Genomic DNA, 20,245 nt, shown 5'->3' with positions numbered 1-20,245 from the left:
CGCCTATACACGTGACCTCAGATTTCTTTTTAAAGGGTCTACTGTCTTTTTATATCATTTACATTAGAATGATAATTAGTTTAAACTCTTTTCACATAGAAAGTAGTTTGACAATCTATTTATAGAGTAAATTGACAACATAAAGGTGCGTCATCTCGGCACTACAAGATAAGCGTATGAATACAAAACAGTTAAAATACGTTTGTTTGACGATGAGTTATCAGCAGAATTTACGTAAATATGCATGTTACTTTATTTGGTAATAGACAGCTCACAGGGGGCTGTACTAATTTGTATGCTTAATGTCCATTTTTTCTGTCGCCAGATTTAATTACCTTAACAATTTCGGTAGGAATCCCGCCAAATAAATCGTAATGACCGCGTTTCTTTCTGAACTTGTAATCAGAGATGATTTATCTGAAACCTTTTATCAATTTTAACCCTTCTTGTTTCAGTTTTTACCCCTATAAAGTATAAATAAAAATGCATAACTATGGACTGAAAACCGGACTTAAGCTTGAAATATTGAATTTACCTTGCGTCATATTTTACCTTCAGCTCCCCGCGGGATTTCCATTTTTCACAATAGGACATTATATTGGCTGTTCCAGTTGAATACGCACAAGGAGTAATGTAGCCGTTGCGTTGCGTGACAATTTTCGCGTACAACCTGATAGGCAACTTTTGCCGCGCCTGAATGAAAAAAGCACTCACCGGTAGTAAAAAGGGCGTACACGTACTACTGTTTTGCGAGGGCGTGTAAAAGTGAATTGGTAAAGCGTGTCAACAACTGGTCGATACAGGAAATTCGCCTGATTTCGAAACTCCTCGGATATATTTATAACTGTAGTGTGCGTTAATACATCAATATCTGTGTTGACTTTGTAAGATTGTGAAATTTATTTTTCGGACATTTTGAAAAATTTATAAGGGAATAAAAGATCGCTTAAAATATGGCGAAAAATCCTTTAAGTTGTGGGGCTAAGTGCTCGAGGATCACCTTGATTACATTGAACGTAATTTTCCTGGTGAGTACTAAACTGTTAAACTGTTTAACACATAGTGTTTAACTTCCATTTTTTTATTTTTACAGGTATGGCACGTTTTACGTTAAGGTTTGATTTTCAATCTGTAACTTGTTATTTCCAGATTCAGTATTTTAATACTGTATTAGACAATGTTATGTGTAAAAGGAAGCCTGAAACACTGTGAAAGGTTACATATATAGGTTTAATTGATTAATTTTAATGGTTTTCTTGATCAAATCCTGATGAAAATTTAATTCAGGGTTGGCTTAGTTAAATTGGATGTATGTTAATGAATTCTAACTTAAACATGGCCGTGAATACTGTTGATATCATTTACATAATGCAAAAACTGAATAGATATAATAGAGTGACATGACTGCAACTGACTAACAGACTAAGGACCATAGAAATTCAAAACATTGTACTACACGTGAGATATTGTGTTATTTTGTACGTGGGGAATATCTTCTCTTCTAGCCCAGAACAAATATATCTCAGAATCTAGCATTGGCAGGTCAAACTATTTTGACTTCTTAGATGAATGATAAAAATGTTTTTTTAAGAAAGTTTTTATTTTAAAAATCCATTCAAAGTTTGACATACCAAGATCATTGACGAATTGGCTTCTGCTTGGTTAAACATAGATCCTTTACGCTGATTATTCGGTATAAAATACTGACTAACACCAGAAGTGATATCTGTTTCATTTTGTACTATAATCAGGTAATTGTGTAACACATATCGGTAAAAGTATAAAATTTAGTTAAACAGTTAAATGTTAAATAAACCTTTCCCTACTTAAAGAACTGGGTTAAGGCCATGCATGTTTAATGAAGGGGCATCACTGCAGTGTACTATATCTGTATATTCATATTGTATTGTACAAAACATTAATTTTGTAACTTACAGACAAAGATATATAGCTTTATACAGAGAAAAGGTGACATCACATGTTTAAAATTCACAAATTGTATATATACCAAAATCTCTTGCATTAAACCAAAGGAGAAAAACAAGGGCGTCTGGTCAACCCAATTTAGTTTTAGTTCGCCCACTTGTGACATAAAGTAAGTGTCGGTCACTAACATATATTGGTTCTTAATTGATCGAACAAATATTTGGTTTTATCTATAAAATACAAGTCGTGTATATATTATGATGACAAGTAATAAGACCGCACCCTCATTAACAGCAAAAAATAGATGTTTATATAGCAGTGTATCTGATCATTTGTAATGTACTCCCATTAAGTGTCTGTATATTAATTACCTTTGTAATTGATTATTTACATAGATACTGTATCCAGAAAAATACACACACAAAAAAAACCCCTCAGGTTTATGAGTAACATATCAGCCCATAGATAGACAAAAGAAACAAACACAGATTTAAATGAAAATTTTCTTCTATCTATTTTCCATTAATGTCAAACCTCTCCTGGTGACTTAGACCTTGGAAATGTAGGTGTGGAAGAAAACAAAATTGTGAAATCTTGTCCTTTCAATGACACTTTGTCAAGCAAGGCTTCATCGAGCAAGACGTATTCAAATAGTTTAAGGTTCATATGCATATTGTAATTTGAGATAATTTAAAAACTTGTATAATATATATAATTTAAGAATGACGATAACTGCCGTATACATGTAAATACAGATGTTTGTACATGTAATTATAATGGAAGTAATAAGAAACGTGTTAAACGAAAAACCTATAATTTTATCTGCATTTCAATGAAGGAAACTATATAGCTAAAGTAACCGATCTAAGCCTGGTCGGTTGTCGTTTGAATACTAATGAATATCTTTAACCATTTCATGTGTTAATTATGATGGTATAATATCTGGAATAGCTAATGTTAATACAATATTAACTGAGTGCCATCTTTCCTCACTCGCTGACTCGGCAAAAAATTCCCTATAAGATCATTGTATAGTATCTACAGCGTCGGTTCGTCTTGAGATACAGCAAGAGAAAAAATCAAACTGGTTAAAGAATGAAAGTAAACGGTATATAAATATTTTCAGCAGAAAAAAAGAACGGTTGACAAACATTGAATAAATGTATTTATCAATTACTTGTTTACTTAAATTATTCCAGTTTCTTGGCATTACACTGCTAGTCTTGGGTATTGTGTTCCGCTTTGGAGGTAGTGAGTTAAAAGAAGACATAGAACCAACATTTAAAGACATCCAAATCAGCAACTACGATCTGTACTCACTGCTCAATAGTTTGGCTATCATCTTTATTGTCATCGGGGCTGTTGTAATCTTGTTTTCCTTCCTCGGATTTGTTGGTGCCGTGTGCCTTGTCAAAGGAGCTCTTGTATTTGTAAGTATTTTATTTTGATCTTTTAAAATTTCCGGACAAATGACATGGTGAAATATGCACCAGCCATTTGGGTGATATCTGATTCATATAATTGTTGTGTTAATCCATACCGAATTTTAACTAGTTTTAGCTGTATTTGTATCTCATACGCTTACCACGATAAATTAAATGGACTCGTCCTCCTACATTAAAAAGATGTAGGTAAAATTGTTCTGAATATTTACTACCTAAATAGCGTGCAGCGCATACCATAATCAGACGGCGCCGATGTGCAGGCTGGTGGCCCGCCTTGGTCCGCGCTTGTCGCTTGGGTCCATTAAATAAGATATCACAACCTTGAAAGTATTTTAAAGTATGCATATCAACTTTTGATCTAAATAACAAGTTTAATATTGTATACATATATTGATTAATAATTTTTTTTTTATTTTTCAGTACTCGATTCTGATTGGTCTATGTTTAGCTCTGGAACTAGCCGGTGTTATTCTGTTTTTCGTTTTACGTGGCGAGGTAAGTAATGGTCCTTTCTTAATGTTTGACCTATTATAATAATGTCTAAATTATTCTATGTATATTTATTTAGTCAATATGCCACATTGTTAGCAAGTACAAAAATTATTGGCTATTTGTTTTGGAATTAGAAAGATTGATTTTATATTGATGTATATTGAATAGAAATACAAATGCATTGTTTGAATAACTGGTTCGTGAAATTTTATAAGTATATTGAAACGAAAGCTACATTTTCTTTATTTCATGATGTATCAAACACAGCTAGTGCATATAAGATAGCATACACGCGCGGATGTTTCGAATATTTATATTATCAGAATAAGAATTAACAATCTATATGCAACTAGGGCCTATAATTTTACTATATTGTTATTGTAACGTTTCGTAGCGTTTAGTTAAACCATATACAAAATGTATTAGATATAGATATCTTCACTGTTTACATCTGAGTATCAAAGTGCCCTAGGATACATGTACAAAACGTGACGCATTGTTTACATCTTAGCTGTCATCAAGATAAAAAGCCAGGCGGCAATTATGATTGTCACGGTAAATTAATCACAATCTATTTATAGCCTTAGAGTAAAAATAATTGCCGATTGTATTACAAAATATTTTTTTTTTTTTTAATTTCAGCAACATAGTTGCTCATTTATTTTCCCCGTCCATGTGGAAAGTGGGGTCGGGGAACCATCCACCACTTCCACTTACAATATGATACATCTATCCCAATATATGAACATACAAAGTTATATTATATGATAATAGTGTTTTCAACATAACAACAGAACTAAAAAGAAAACATACATATTCATATAATATATAATGTTGAAATGAGAGAGAAAAAAAATGTTCCATGGGGGCAGATTTATATAGTGTTTAAAGCTGGGGGGTTTTTATGTTAAAAAAAATATGTTTCACAAATCTTAAAAAAAACATTTTCTAGCCAAAGCTAACTGCCATGTTTTGTATGTTATATTATTTTGATTGTACATAATTCACATATTTAGTGTATATATTCAATGCTAAATGTATAACAAGTTCACAGACAAAAAACTGCAGCTTAATATAATAAAGCAATATTAATTGTAGTGAGCACTGGTACCTGTAACAAAACTATCTCTAATGCTCTATATTTGCTATATACTACAGTCTTATCGCAGTATATTGCCCATATAGAGCATGGAAGACAGTCTGTCTCAAGTACATGTGGTAGTGAGAAAGTAAACAATCTTTCTAGTATGCTTAGGAGTTGTCTCCCTTAAACCACTTATATTTATGTTTCAGATGAAATATAATGGTAATGCCTAATTGCTAGAAAAAACAACAACTTTTAAATGTTAATATGAACAAGTTCTTTCATCATGTAAGTTCTTAAAAAAAATTTTTTTTCACTGCTTTAAATACTTCAGGTCTAACCTAGACAGGTGAATTGTACACTTTTCATAGTCAAAGACTAAACTTATAACACTTATTACAAAATGTGTCTATACAAATTTATGTACATAAATAATACACAAATTATCAGAATATAAATACAAATGTAGACAGAAAGCTTTATGTATGAATTGATTCATAAAAAAAAATTGATATATAAAAGGTTTCTGGTGTAAACTACTAGAGTTTCCTTCTTAAAGAAAAAATGATAAATAAAAACGATTGAAAATGAGAATCAAAAAGGATGTGAATAAGGCGGTGGAAGACCACATCATAATGGTAGTGGGTGAGAGATCAGAAAACTGTTGTTTTTTTCTTTTTTTTTGCTTTGCATATAGTTATGTTAAATAGAAATTTCATAAAAAACCTTTCAAGTATAGTACATGGATATAATATTCTCTATTGGGATTCAACTGGAAGAACCAGACTTTTAAATTGTTGCCATGACTTTTCAAAGTTTTCATACCTGACCGTTTGTTTTGCAACACATTTTTCAATGTTATAATTGGCTATTATTTGTGACTTAAAAATTTCCAGTCCAGGCCTTATTTTTTTCATTTTACTATAATATATAAATTGCTTTGCCCATAATATTATCTTATTTATAACAATATCTAATTTTGTATTACCAAATAATATATCTATAGTAGTCCAATCATTAAAATTCAGATTACATTTATTCATTATATAAGACTGAAGTTGCCGCCAAAATTGTTTAATTATTTCACAGTCATTGAACAAATGGATCAAAGTTTCTGGCTGACTTTGGCAAAAAGTACAAGCATCTTCATTAGTAAGATTCATTTTTTTCAGCAAGTGATTTGTTCCTAGTATTCTATGGTTAATCCTAAATTGGAACCAAGTTATTTTGGGGTCTTTAGTAAATTTATAACTCATATCATATATTGAATTCCTTTCAAAAAATCCTGGTTCTGTGATATCTCTTAATTCATCTTGCCATTTTTGTAAAGAACTAGGAAAATGACCTGCATCTTGCATTGCTTTATAGATTGATTTACACCCTTTTTTATCCTTAATTATTAGTGCTAGAGTTTGCGGAATATGTGTATAGAAGCTAAGTTTTTTTAGTAAATGTTGCATATTATTTACTTCAAGGAATTCATTTACAGCTGTTAACATACCTCTATATTCCAAAAAGTTGCTCCTTATATTATAAGTTTCCAAAAATTCAGTATATGTGTAAAAATTTCCATTTTGATTTAAAAGATCACCTAAAAACAGAACCCCTTTAGAGATCCATCTATTAATACAAACACTTGAATTTCCAACTTTAATTCCTGGGTTAAGCCATAAATGAACTGAAAAACATTGTTTACTATTTTCTGGTTTTACATTTAGAGATAAAACATAATAGCTATAAAGAACATCTTTCCAGAATGGATTAATATCTAAATGTAGTTTTGTTTTTATATAATCTGACCCATATTTGGAGATATGGTTTACATATGGACATATACTATCTACTAAAAAACTAAATTTGTTATTTAAATTGGACAGCCTTCGTATCCATGTTACTTTTAGACTATTACTAAATTTTTTTAAATCTATCATTTTCAACCCTCCAAACTTGTAGTCTTGGGTAATAATATTCCTTTTGACTTTATCTACAGAGTTATTCCATATAAATTTGAAGAAAAGGTTCTGTATGGTGGTAATTTTGTCCATGGGTGGATTTGGTAAACTCAAAAATAAATGATTTAACTTTGCAAGAGCAAGGGATTTTACAACAACCAGTTTTCCTATTGGAGAAAGGACTCTTTTAGACCAGTTCGCAAATAATCTCTTGATTTCTTCAATTTTTAAGTCAAAATTTAAATCTATAATTTCAGATAAATCTGTAGTAAATTTAACACCTAGAACTGTAAAGATTTTTTCGTTCCATGACAGATTATACTCTGGACAAAGAATAACATTACTGTTTTTTTCCGATCCAAACCAGATAACTTTTGTTTTGTCTACATTAATATTAAGGCCTGAGATTCTAGCATAAAATTTTAATGTTAACATTGTGTTCTTAAGAGATTTTTTTGTACCATCCAAAAACAAACTGGTGTCATCCGCATATTGGGATATCTTATATTCTTTTCCACAGATTTTTATACCTTTTATCTTTTTATTGTTTCTTATCATGATTGAAAGAATTTCAGCACATAGAATGAAAAGGTAAGGCGACAGAGCATCTCCTTGACGACAGCCTCTCTGTAATAAGAACCATTCAGACATATGTCCATTTACAATCACACATGATTCAATATTGGTATAAAACAATTTAATCCAGGTTTTAATAGAATTGCCAAAATTGAAAAAGTCTAAAACTTGGTACATAAAGTTCCAGGAGACAGTATCAAATGCCGCTGCAAAGTCAATTAAAAGTAATAAACCAGGCATATTATTTTTTTCTGTATAAAAAAGCAGATCATATAACATTCTTATATTTGATGCCATTAGTCTACCTGGTAAGAATCCAGTTTGGTCTTCATTTATAATATTAACTAATACATTTTTAATACGAAAAGCGATTGAGGCAGAGGCTACCTTATAAGCAACATTTAATAAAGAAATAGGTCTCCAATTTTTTAAGTAAAGTTTATCTTTATTACCTTTGGGTATACAGGTTATGACTCCTTGTTTTTGAGTAATTGATAATTCTCCAATTGAGTGAGCATAATTAATTGACCTTACTAAAAATGTGCCAATATCATTCCAGAAAAATTTGAAAAATTCTACTGTAAAACCATCATTTCCAGGACTAGTATTATTAGACATGCGTTTTAAAGAATTTAACATTTCGGTGTATGTCAGAGCTCCCTCAATGGATTGCTTATCAATTTCTGTTAGTTTCGGAACATTAAAATCACTCAGTGTTTCAGTTAAAGATATATTTTCAGTTTCTTTCACTTTATATAAATTTTCATAGTGTTGTTTTGTTTCAGTAAGAATTTCATCTTGTGTTTTTAAAATATCACCTTTTTTTGAGATTAAAGTGTTCATAAACTTTGAAACATAATTTCTATTTTCGAGATTACAAAAGTAACGGGTAGGTTTTTCTCCTTCATGTATCCATTTAGCTTTTGATCGAATGAAAATGCCATCCATTTTTTTTTCTTAAATCAGCAAGCTGTCTTCTTTTACTTTCTAACAGTTCATAGTTTATATTTGTTTCTTTTTCAAATATTTCGATTTCTTTTAAAAGTTTATCTTCTTTATTAATTTCTGTTTTTTTCTTATGTGAAGCATAACTAATTGTTTTCCCTCTAATATTTAATAGCAAGGTCTCAAAAAATAACTGATCATTAACATTAAATCTTATTTCTTGAAGGGGTATATTATCTATATCTGATACATCTAATGAATACTGTAGTTTTGTTTCGGTAATAATATTTTTCACTTCATTTATGTATTTTTCATCTCTTAAGAGGGAATTATTAAATTTCCAGTAAGACCGCCCTTTTTTAAATTTACCAAATTCTAGTGACATTAAAATAAGTGAATGATCTGTACGATACCCAGGTAAAATTAAAGTTTTGTCAATATCGGTATATAAAGTATCTGAAATTAGGAAAAAGTCAAGGCGTGCTTTTTTTATTGGATTTTGTCTAAACCACGTATATTCCCTTTTTTCCAAGTTATTTTCTCTCCAGCAATCCATTAGGTTAAACTCTGACATTAAACTGTGTAGCTTATCACGTGCATTTGGATTGTTTAAGTGTAAGTAGTTAAAACAATCTATATCTGGATTAAGTACCATGTTGAAATCTCCAGCAAGAATATATAAAGTATTATTAAATTGTGACATTTTCTCTGAAACCATCTCATAAAAATTTGGGTTGTCTCTATTTGGTCCATAAATATTTAATAGAGTGATATCTTTATCGCATATTTTACAGTTCAGAATAAGCAAATTACCTTCATTATCCTTCTCGATATTATTTACTTTACAATCAAAATTATTGTTGATAAATATTGCAACACCCCGAGATTGACTATTGAAATTAGAAAAGTAGGTATCATATCCCCATATGGACCGTATATACTTTTCTTCCTTATTTGTGAAATGAGTGTCTTGTAACATACATATTGAGTATTTTTTACTTTTTAAGAAATTAATAACATCTCTACGTTTAGCTCTGTCGCCTAGGCCTTGAACATTCATAGAAATCACTGACACATTATTTGTCATGGCTATCTAAATCATGAAAAAATTGTCTAAAAACATGTGAAAAAGAAAATATAATTGTCTGATATTTTATGAGAACAGGTAAAACTTCTTGATAGATATATAGAGTATTTAAATAAAAACCTTTAAACATGTAGGGTCTCACCCAAAAACTTAATGGGTCATCCACCAAAAACCTTATATTATCCATTATTTTGTAATTTTTATCTGAATCGATCGGCATGTTGAAGAAGAGGGCTTTAAATTAAATTTAAGCTGTAATATATTCTCCATTTCACTAGGGGGCAGTAAATGTGCCTATTCCTATATAAAAGGATTGTGTTTTTACACAAAAAAAGAGTGAAAAAGTTTATAAATATAATGTAGGAAACATATATATACTGTACAAAATATTTGTTTTCGGTAAAAATGGCTACTACAAAAACAACGTAGAAATATAAGGGTTATAATTAATTAATTAATAAAATACACGTAACAAAATAATTGTAATTGTTACACGGTTTACGTCAAATACAGACATGTACTTCAAAATATTTGGATTCCAAAATCCTTTATCTTGTCAAAAAGTAGCCGTAAAAGTCTGAATTTATTCCGTATTGACCTTACAAATCTTTTTACATGAGCATTTTATGTTTACGAACATAATTTCAATAATCTAAATTTGTAGAATATTTCATGTTCTTATAGATGTAGAATAGGTCATATACCCTCATAGATGTAGAATAGTTAACTTCATAAACCCTTATATTTAGGATAGTTTATTTACCCTTAAAAGTTTAAAATTGATACCCTTAAATATGTAGAATAGTTTATACACACTTAAATATGTAGAAAAGTTTATACACACTTAAATAATTTGATGTAGAATATTTCCTACAATACTGCACGTTTGTAACGTCGTTTGTCATTGGAGAATCGTGACGTTTATATAGTTTTATATAACCTGTCAAAAATATTTATAACTAATAAAATACACTTATAAAAGTTCATATTCCCTTAAAATATGTATTCAACTTCATATACCCTTTAATATGTAGACTATTTCATATACACTTAAATACGTGTAATAGTTCATATACCCTTAAAGATGTAGAATAGTTCATATAACCTTTAAGATGTAGAATAGTTCATATAACCTTTTTATGTAGAATAATTCATATACACTTGAATATGTGTAATGGTTCATTTACCCTTAAAGATGTAGAATAGTTCATATAACCTTTTTTTAAATGTAGAATAGTTCATATACTCCTTTAGATGTAGAATAATTTATAATCTTATAGATAGGTCTTTATTATTTAAAGGAGAGGGAAATAGACTGAAACTACGATTTTAGATATACAACTTTAACAAATGACATTGTTTATGTGTTTATTTAGTTGACTAAAGCGGTGCGCCTTGGAATGAAAGAATCTATTGAAAAAGCCAATGCTGGGCAAGAAGATTACCTTAAAGCTACACAATATATGTTTAAAACTGTAAGTTGAACATCTTTCTTACACCATCCCGATCCCTTAACAAAGGCCTATGACATGTATTATCTAAAAAATTTGTTTGACAAACCCTGTAAAAATCCAAATTTTTCAGACTTCAGCAATATTATCATTTTTTTAAAAAAAACAACTTATTCTTCAAAACTAAACATTCTTACATTTTAAACTGATGACGTTTCTATGGCGTCAATGGTCTCCCTCCACCAGTAAAGCTTGAGAACTCCCACATACTAGTATAGCCAATAAATTCTATCAAATTTTAGACAACGCCCTTTAAACACGAAAGTTTTTTCTGCCTATATTATGAATGATTATATTAATGTACCATTAGATCTTCAATTTCACGCTTGAATATTACATGCATATTTAAATACAGTTCAGCGCAATACTGAAGTAATCACACTGGCCATAGCTTTCGCAGAAGCGGTGGGTCTACCGGTGCGGCGATGGAGATTTCGTCGCAGAAGCGGTGGAAAAATATGGCTGTCGGATAGTTTTTTGTTGGTGTCGGTAAGTTTATGACTTATTTGTACGTTATGTTTTTATGTTCTACTGATAACACCTAGTGAGACTGGAGCCCACATATGTACTCTTCCAACTTATTACACGCATGGGGTGCAAATCATGACCAGTTATGCAAACACTTCTACACAGTTTGACGAGGGGACGCCACTTTTGCCTAATTTTGTTTATAACACTACATATGTACTCAAAACGACCCCTAGATACAATGGCATCGCATCGTATGTATGATAATTACACAAAACAACCATATTTTAGAGTTTTTGGAAATTGATATTACCATTTTAATAAAAGAATTGACAAAAATTGATTACAACGCAGACGGCAGTGGATTCGATTGCAACGCAGTGCGGTGGGCCCGATATCATTTATGTCTTTTTTTAACGTTAAAGTCACAGATACTTAGGAGTTGAGCTCCAAACGCCTAAAATACAAATGAAATATATATTTGTGAATCCTAACACATATAGTTGTTATATATATCAATAAAAGTAAATATACGCTTTTTTGAAAACAAAATGACTCTCAGATATGCTGTATATAAATGCGCTTTGAACCAGCCTTTCTATAATCGGAGTCATGCGGGATATAATGCGGGTTCTCACATTCATAGCGCACCGCATTTAAATACGACAGAGCTGAGTGCCACGCTTGAATTTGTTGAAATATTTTGTAAATAAATAAATCGGCGATAGTTTAAATTTTTTCACATAGTGTGTTTGTATATTGAAGATGAAGTTTGATATTGTTGAAAAAGAAAAATATGATGAAAATATATAATAAGTACCAGTAATATATGTTTAATAGATGACTCGTGTCACCTGTTGACAAAAGGATAATTCGAAAATATTGGAAATAGAATCAATTGGAAGGTGATTTGAAGGATGTGCGATTTTTTTCTAACACATTTTTTTATTTTGTGTATATTTTTGACGTATAAATATTTACTTTTTCTTCAAAACAGCTTATATGTAAGTAGTTTTATTGAAATATATGATAAGTATATGGGATGGAATTAATAAATATACAATTATTAGGTTTTAAGGCCTCAATATTCATGTATATTTTCATGAAAAGTTTGGAAATGTATTTATGTTTTACTTTTACCACGGTACATGTTCCTCCTTGTTAATTTGTGTCATCCTCAGTAGAGTTAAAATACAAACATAGAAATTTGATTGATAATGTCTGGCAGAGCCAGACGTCTTTATTGTCTAAGAATAGATTATGATATAATCAAAAGATTAATCAGAAACTTCAAATACGCTTTCATATAGAAAACAATTGTAGCAAACGTTATAATAATAGATGACACTAAGTTGAACAACAAAAAACCACCAAACTGTCCAACCAAAGGAGGAACGACAGACCGTGAAAAGCAACGAAAACGAAAGAGCGACAATTTAAATTCTGACTTCAAGATTACAATTACAATTTACAAACAAAAATATACGATAATTTGAACGCGTGCATGTGCAATTCGCTCATAGGCCAATAAACAACATTTTCGTCTATCTTTTTTTGTCAGGTATATTGTAATATTTTATCTATATTTTTTTATATTACATGCAGCCTATTTATAGCTTTGTACACGTTAAATAAAAATTTGATATAATTTAATGTTAACATGTAAAGTTATATTAAAAAAATGAAATAAATAAAATAAGAAAATAGATAAAGCAATAAACCTTAAGTTAGTGTCACTATCAACAGATGTCATCTCATCTCATCAATGTATTAAAATTTTATCACAAACTGTTCATAAGTAAAAATAAAGTTCAAAATATATTTATGACCAATGTGTTAGTAATACATAGTTAATGATGACTCTTGTGTGTTAAACTACACAAACACTTTGATTTGTTAAATTGAAAGATTAAATTCAATATACGAGTTAAAGCTATATATAGTTAACTAATACTTCAATATGTTGAACTAGTGTCCAAACTGGAATTTAATTTATCAAGACATTTTATAAGTTAAATGAATGCATAGTTTGTAAAGAAAATACAAACTTTAAGTATTTTTTAATTCAATTTATAAGTTAAAATTACCATTTAAGCACTTCATAGTTAACATACACCCCAATATGTTAAACTAGTATCTAAAACAGGGATTGTTTTATAAAAACATATTTATAAGGTACATGATGCAAAAAAAGCGTATATTTACTTTCATTGATATATATAACAACTATATGTGTTAGGATTAACAAATATATATTTCATTTGTATTTTTAGGTGTTTGGAGCTCAACTCCTAAGTGTCGGTGACTTTAACGTTAAAAAAAAGACATAAATGATATCGGGCCCACCGCACTGCGTTGCAATCGAATCCACCGCCGTCTGCGTTGTAATCAATTTTTGTCAATTCTTTTATTAAAATAGTAATATCAATTTCCAAAAGTTCCAAAATATGGTTGTTTTGTGTAATTATCATACATACGATGCGATGCCAGTATATCTAGGGGTAGTTTTGAGTACATATGTAGTGTTATAAACAAAATGAGGCAAAAGTGGCGTCTCCTCGTCAAACTGTACAGAAGTGTTTGCATAACTGGTCATGATTTGCACCCCATGCGTGTAATAAGTTGGAAGAGTACATATGTGGGCTCCAGTCTCACTAGGTGTTATCAGTAGAACATAAAAACATAACGTACAAATAAGTCATAAACTTACCGACACCAGCAAAAAACTATCCGACAGCCATGTTTTTCCACCGCTTCTGCGACGAAATCTCCATCGCCGCACCGGTAGACCCACCGCTTCTGCGAAAGCTATGGCCAGTGTGGTAATGTATTTACCGTACTGCGTAACTTACGATCTTCCTTAAACTGCTGATATATTGTGTAAAATTAAAATTCAACTGAATTAATGCATTTTGCATTTATTAACAAGGCCATATCTGGCATTTAACTGCATTATTTGATAAACCTTCAAGGCTAGTGAAATTAGAATGTAATATATTCATGATATTGATTATTGATCAAAGATTAGGTAATTACTGATTGGTTATCAAGAAAAAACGTTGAGATGGGCCGGAAACCGAGATATGACCGGGCAAATGTGATAAATTAGACAAAACAATAAAAGGCTATATTCAACATGAAGAAACTGAAACGAAAACTGTTGTCATAAAATCTGAAATCTGAATCATAGGTTATCATTCTGTGCAATGGATACATCATTCTTTCCGACTTTTGAAACTTATAGATAATGATAGCCTTAATTTCCAGTTGTTACAAATACATGTAGAAGCTTTCACAATTCATTATTGCTCCCGTGCAAGTCTGATGAAAATCAGCCCAATCAAACCAGAGTCATTGGCCCTGATATTAAGTAAAATAACATTCTATTTGTACCATTTAAATGATATCTTACCCTTTAGTTGATGATAGTATCGTAAGCAAAACAGTTTTAAAGGATGTCGACTGAGGTCCAAATACCTAAAACATAAAGATTTATTTGAAAATCTTACATAGAGAAACTGGGGTACTTCTAACGGAAAAATATGCAAAAAATATGATAAGACATACTCAAAATTAAATTTAAAATTGATTATTTAGGAATTCTTAGCCCAATTGACAAACGAATTTCGAAACAATACTTCCAGTATTGTAATTTCAGAATCTTCAGTTGAGTCCCTTTAACACTAATCTTATAATTACAGTTTGAGTGTTGCCATGTGGATAATGAAAAATTAGACCCCGGTAATTTGGGCGAGGCTGAGGGCACATGTATGACCATGGGAGATAAATATTCAGTAGTAAGTAATTACATTACTATATTCTTTAAAGAACGATATGGCCGAGTGGTTAAGGTCGATGACTTCAAAACACTTGCCATTCATCTCTGTGGGTTCAGCAGGAACTTTTGATCCTTTCATGTGAGGAAGATATTCAGCTAGTTCACGAACGTCGGTGGTTCTACTAGGGTGCCCGTTCGTACCTGAAATAATGCACCTGATAATTGTGTCTCCCTCCATTAGTCAAGCTGGAAAGTCGTCATATGAACTTTACAGTGTTGGTGCGATGTAGCACCCAAAACAAAGCCACACACAAGAAAACTAACGATATAAGTGTTCCGATCAGAATTGGACACCTTTAGAAAACATCATGCAGTTTCACCAGATTAAAGTAAAGAATGACATAGTGCAATAATATCACGGGTAAATGCAGTATCAAGCATAGCGGAGACTGTTGATATAATATATTATCATACCTCCTTTCTGTAAGAGGTTTCTAATAACTGGATTATTGGATACCAGATTAAAAGTTATATTTTTAATGTATATTAGATAATGCGTACCTTCAGTTACTTGGCATATATTTTGGATAGTTAGTATCTTTAGCTAACTGATATATTGAATAATTCGTACCTTTAATTACATGGCATATTGGATAATGCGTAATTTCAATTACTTTGCATATTGGATAAATTCGTACCTTCAATTACTTGGCATATTGGATAATTCGTACCTTCACCTTCATTTACTTGGCATATCGGTATCTTTAGTTACCTAGAATATTGGATGATTCGTAACTTCAAGTACTTGACATATTGATAAAATGCTAACCTTAGTTACTTGGCATATTGGATAATGCGTACCTTTAGTTACTGGGCATATTGGATAATGCGTATCTTCAGTTACTTGGCATATATCTTGGATAATAAATATCTTTAGTTACCTGATATATTAGATACTTCGTACTTTAACTACCTGAGTATTAATCATAATATTATAAATGAGCCGTGTCACGACAAAACCAACATAATGGGTTTGCGAACAGCATGAATCCAGACCAGCCTGCGCATCCACGCAGTCTGATCAGGATCCATGCTGTTCGCTATCAGTTTCTTTACTTGTTATAGGGTTTGTAAGCGAACAGCATGGATCCTGATCAGACTGCGCGGATGCGCAGGCTGGTCTGGATGCATGCTGGTCGCAAACCCATTATGTTGGTTTTGTCGTGACACGGCTCAAATTATCTTTCAGGACTGTTACGATGCATTTACTGATTGGATAAAAGGTTTCCAAGTTGCCTTTGTTGTCGTCGGAATCTGCGGCATGATTGTTCAGGTATATATTTTTATTTCCTTAATATGTAAAAACATACAAAAGTAAATCTCATATGAAATACTTAGATAATTATGCAAAGACAAAGATATTTAATTAAATGAATGCTCGTCTACTTCTAACTAACTGGTAAAATCTAAAGCATTGAAATACAATTGTATTCAAGTTATAAACATAAAAAAGAATAAACAACTTAATTTTGATATTTATTTTATTGCTTTCAGATATTACTTATTATATTTGCCTGTTGGGTGTGTCGATCAGCTTCGGGCAAGGGAGAAATTGTTTAAATATGTTTGAAATATTTATGGACAACGTGTGAATGAATTGTATGAAGAATATCAAGACCCGCAACTTAGCAAAAGTCAACGCATCATTAAAACACATAATGTGCAATATATGTGCTATTTATAGAATTATAGAGTTGTATAACGTGTGTATTTCATCGCCATTGTCTAGAAATTAGAGACAAAAGTTGATAGATTAATTGTAGTCATAGGCCAGTAGTACAAAGCCAGTTCAAAAAATATATAATCAGGTTATGTTAAAAAAAACTATTTATTTAATGAAAACAAAACCTAAAGAATTCAGGTAACTTTTGCATATAAAATAACGATTTCACAAAACATGCAAAAAGCAAATAGTTCAATTTGAAACGAATCGTGCCAAAATTGTGCAAAAAAATCCTAGGGCTGGAAAATTTGGAAATGAAAGATAATTTAACTGAAGCATGCAATAACTGTCCTTGATTGCCATGAGCAAATGACCAAAGAATTAGAAAAAAAATCACACAAACATAGCCAAAAATTAGTAGAAATTAAGAAATATCTTAAGCCGATAGAAAAAAACCCATGACAACAACAAAATAAGCACGCTTTTAGACACATCAGAAAAGTCAGCTAAACCTGTATTTGCATGCCTATTGCTTCAAATTGCAGGTTTGTCTTAAGTAGTATAAACTGCTTTTTATATAGAAATTTAATCTGCCTTGTTGCCATTTGCTTTGTCATGAAAAAGTACTTGACAAATAGCAGGTCGAAAATAACTGGTCAAATGAGAACCATTATAAGGAATTGCAATGGTAATTTAAGCTTTAAACGGTAGAGCATACATTTAACTTGTACATTTGTAGATGTTATTTTCATGTTATGATTAGAAACTGTTATTTTCAATTACATTTATGTATTGTTGATATTTTCGTAGTATTTCTGTAAAATAAAAATGGTAATAAAAAACATTCTTTTTCTGTATGTATCTGCTTTTTTGAAATTTAGCTCATGAAATTAAACATTGCTCTTATTGAAGCGGTGCGATTTTGTGATAGAATTAGCTTTTCCGTCCATAATTTTAGTTTTAAAAAGAAGGAAATCCCATAAATCTAAACCGACTGGTTTATGTGGTAACTTTACTGGTTTATGTGTAAAAGTGGCACATAAAGAACAGAAAAAGCACATAAACTCCAAATGTCGGCATGTCCGTCCGTTACATGTCCGCTTCATAATTTAAACTGCTGAACTTTTTTTTGAATAACTAGTCCCAAGTGATCATAATGAGACGACGTGCAGAGCGCAATAATTGGGTTGAAACCTCCAAGGTCAAAGTTAACGTAAAAGGTCGAGTGATTTTTAACCTACATTAAGTGTCCGCTCTATAACTTTTAAACCGCTGAACTTTTTCAAATAACTTGGCACAAGCGATGACTGTTATGAGACAATATGCAGAGCGCGATAATTGGGTTACTAACCCCAAAATCAAGGTCATACTTAAAGGTCAAATGTTAAAAAGTCTTCATTTCGTGTCCGTTCCATAACTATTAAACCGCTTTGAAATAACTTGGCACACCCGATCACTATTATGAGACGATGTGCAGAGAGAGCAATAATTGGGTTGCTACTTAAAGGTTAAGTGTTAAAAGTTTACATTTCGTGTCCGCTCCATAACTTTTAAAATGCTGATTTTGTTTTGAAATAAATTGATACAAGTGATCACCATTATGAAACGATGTGCAGAGCTCAATAATTTGGTTGCTTCCCCAAAGGTCAGAGTCATTTTTCACGGTTAAGTGACGAAAAGTCTACATTTTTATGTCCGCTCCATAACATATAAACCACTGCATTGTTTTTAAGATAACCATATGACACCAAGTGCAGAGCACAAAATCAAGTTACTACCCTCAAGGTCAAGGTCACACTCAAAGGTCCAATGTTAAAACATTCAATTTTCATATCCGGTCTATACCTTATTGACAATTCAAAGGTTTTGAAATTACTTGGCACAAATGATCCCCACTATGACACAATCTGCAGAGCTTACATCCAGGTTGCTACCAACAAGGTCAGGGTTAAATGTTCTCCATAACTTTTTGACTTTATGGAAGAATGTAAATAACTAGGCACAAAAAATAACTATCATGAGACTATCTGCTTATGATATACAAGGCACAAGGTCATGGTTGGTTAAAGGTCAAGAAGTACCCATTCATGTCCGCTGCGGAAGAGGATTTAGCTGTCCTTCAGACTGAATTGTCACAATTGCATTAAATAGCATCTTGCTCTTCACTACCTGGTAGATATTGATTTAAATTTCCTGTTTGATTAATGATATATAGCTCTTTTTGAACATAATTTGACTTTAATGTCCAAACAGTTGTATTTATTTGGTATGTATGAATGAAAATAAAATGTTTCATTTTCAATTCGATTTCACGAAGTGTATAGAAGTCTGTCCTTCCTCAGATTTCTGATTAAATGTTTGGTGCAGTAAAATATGTTTATTGTTTATTCCTTATATAGACGGGATCATTATCATCAACCACATCATGTGTGACAATGTTAATAACTCTAGCACCAATACTCCCACCCAGAATTATCCCCCTTGAACCTTAATTTGCCTTCAAAAATGTTACTGTTATGCCCAACCCCTCCCCCAATTGGGTAGGCAAATCATTTTTTTTGTAGCGTCCGTCCTTCCGTCCATCCATCTGTCCGTCCCGCTGTCCTTCCGTCTGAACTTATGACCGGTCCATAACTTTGTTATCTATGGACTGATCTTAAAATAATTTTGTTTCAATGTGTAACACATTTGAGCAATGTTTTTTTTTTTAAAACAATTTTTATGAGTTGGTAGAAGACGCTAGGACTTCTAAGATTTATAGTTGATAAAAGTACATTGATGGTTATATCCAGTCATCATTTCTGCTGTCTATGAATGGATTTTAAAATAACTAGGCACATTTCTGTGCCACATAAGAAAAACTTGCCACGCGCAAACGTCATGTCAAGACTTTACAAGGTGAAGGTTATATAATATTTTATGTACTTGAATGTCAAAATAGTACACTGATGATTCTGTCTGGTGATATCTTTGTCATTCATTCATGGATGCTTTTTGAAATATTTCGGCTCACTGAGAATTTATTTTTTTATGTTTCTATATCATTGTTAAACACTTTAAATAGTAACCATGCCTTTGATGCAAGTCAAAGGTCATGGCTCCTCTACTGGGGGACATTTTTCTGTTTCCAACGACTGTTCTTGTTTACAATAATTCTATTATTTAAAACTGTAAGAGTCCCGCATAATATAATTTTATACAAAACAATCGATATTACAGTGTTTGCTTAAAGCTCAAAAAGTCTCCTCCAGAAGCAAT

The 20,245-nt window shown here is 31.3% G+C and overlaps 1 protein-coding gene across 1 annotated transcript; it reads left to right on the top strand.

The window, feature by feature from the left end:
• The first annotated feature begins 631 nt into the window (after nt 1-631).
• LOC132731596 (uncharacterized) lies at nt 632-17,844 on the top strand. The gene is made up of 7 exons (XM_060717804.1): nt 632-1,028; nt 3,126-3,356; nt 3,792-3,866; nt 10,884-10,982; nt 15,188-15,283; nt 16,514-16,597; nt 16,819-17,844. The coding sequence occupies exons 1-7, from the start codon at nt 954-956 to the stop codon at nt 16,882-16,884; spliced, it is 726 nt and encodes a 241-aa protein (XP_060573787.1). The 5' UTR covers nt 632-953; the 3' UTR covers nt 16,885-17,844.
• Nucleotides 17,845-20,245: the final 2,401 nt, after the last annotated feature.

Source organism: Ruditapes philippinarum, unplaced genomic scaffold (genome assembly GCF_026571515.1).
Source record: "Ruditapes philippinarum isolate M1 unplaced genomic scaffold, ASM2657151v2 ctg518_1_1_1_1, whole genome shotgun sequence".
Taxonomy (NCBI): domain Eukaryota; kingdom Metazoa; phylum Mollusca; class Bivalvia; order Venerida; family Veneridae; genus Ruditapes; species Ruditapes philippinarum.
Note: the sequence above shows the minus strand (reverse complement) of the source record. Positions and strands in the feature narration are given on the sequence as shown.

Coding starts and splice junctions, on each gene's coding strand:
- LOC132731596 (XM_060717804.1), top strand. CDS start 954: ATGGCGAAAAATCCTTTAAGTTGTGGGGCTAAGTGCTCGAGGATCACC. Junction 10,983..15,187: donor CACAATATATGTTTAAAACT/GTAAGTTGAACA, acceptor TTATAATTACAG/TTTGAGTGTTGCCATGTGGA. Junction 16,598..16,818: donor TCTGCGGCATGATTGTTCAG/GTATATATTTTT, acceptor TATTGCTTTCAG/ATATTACTTATTATATTTGC.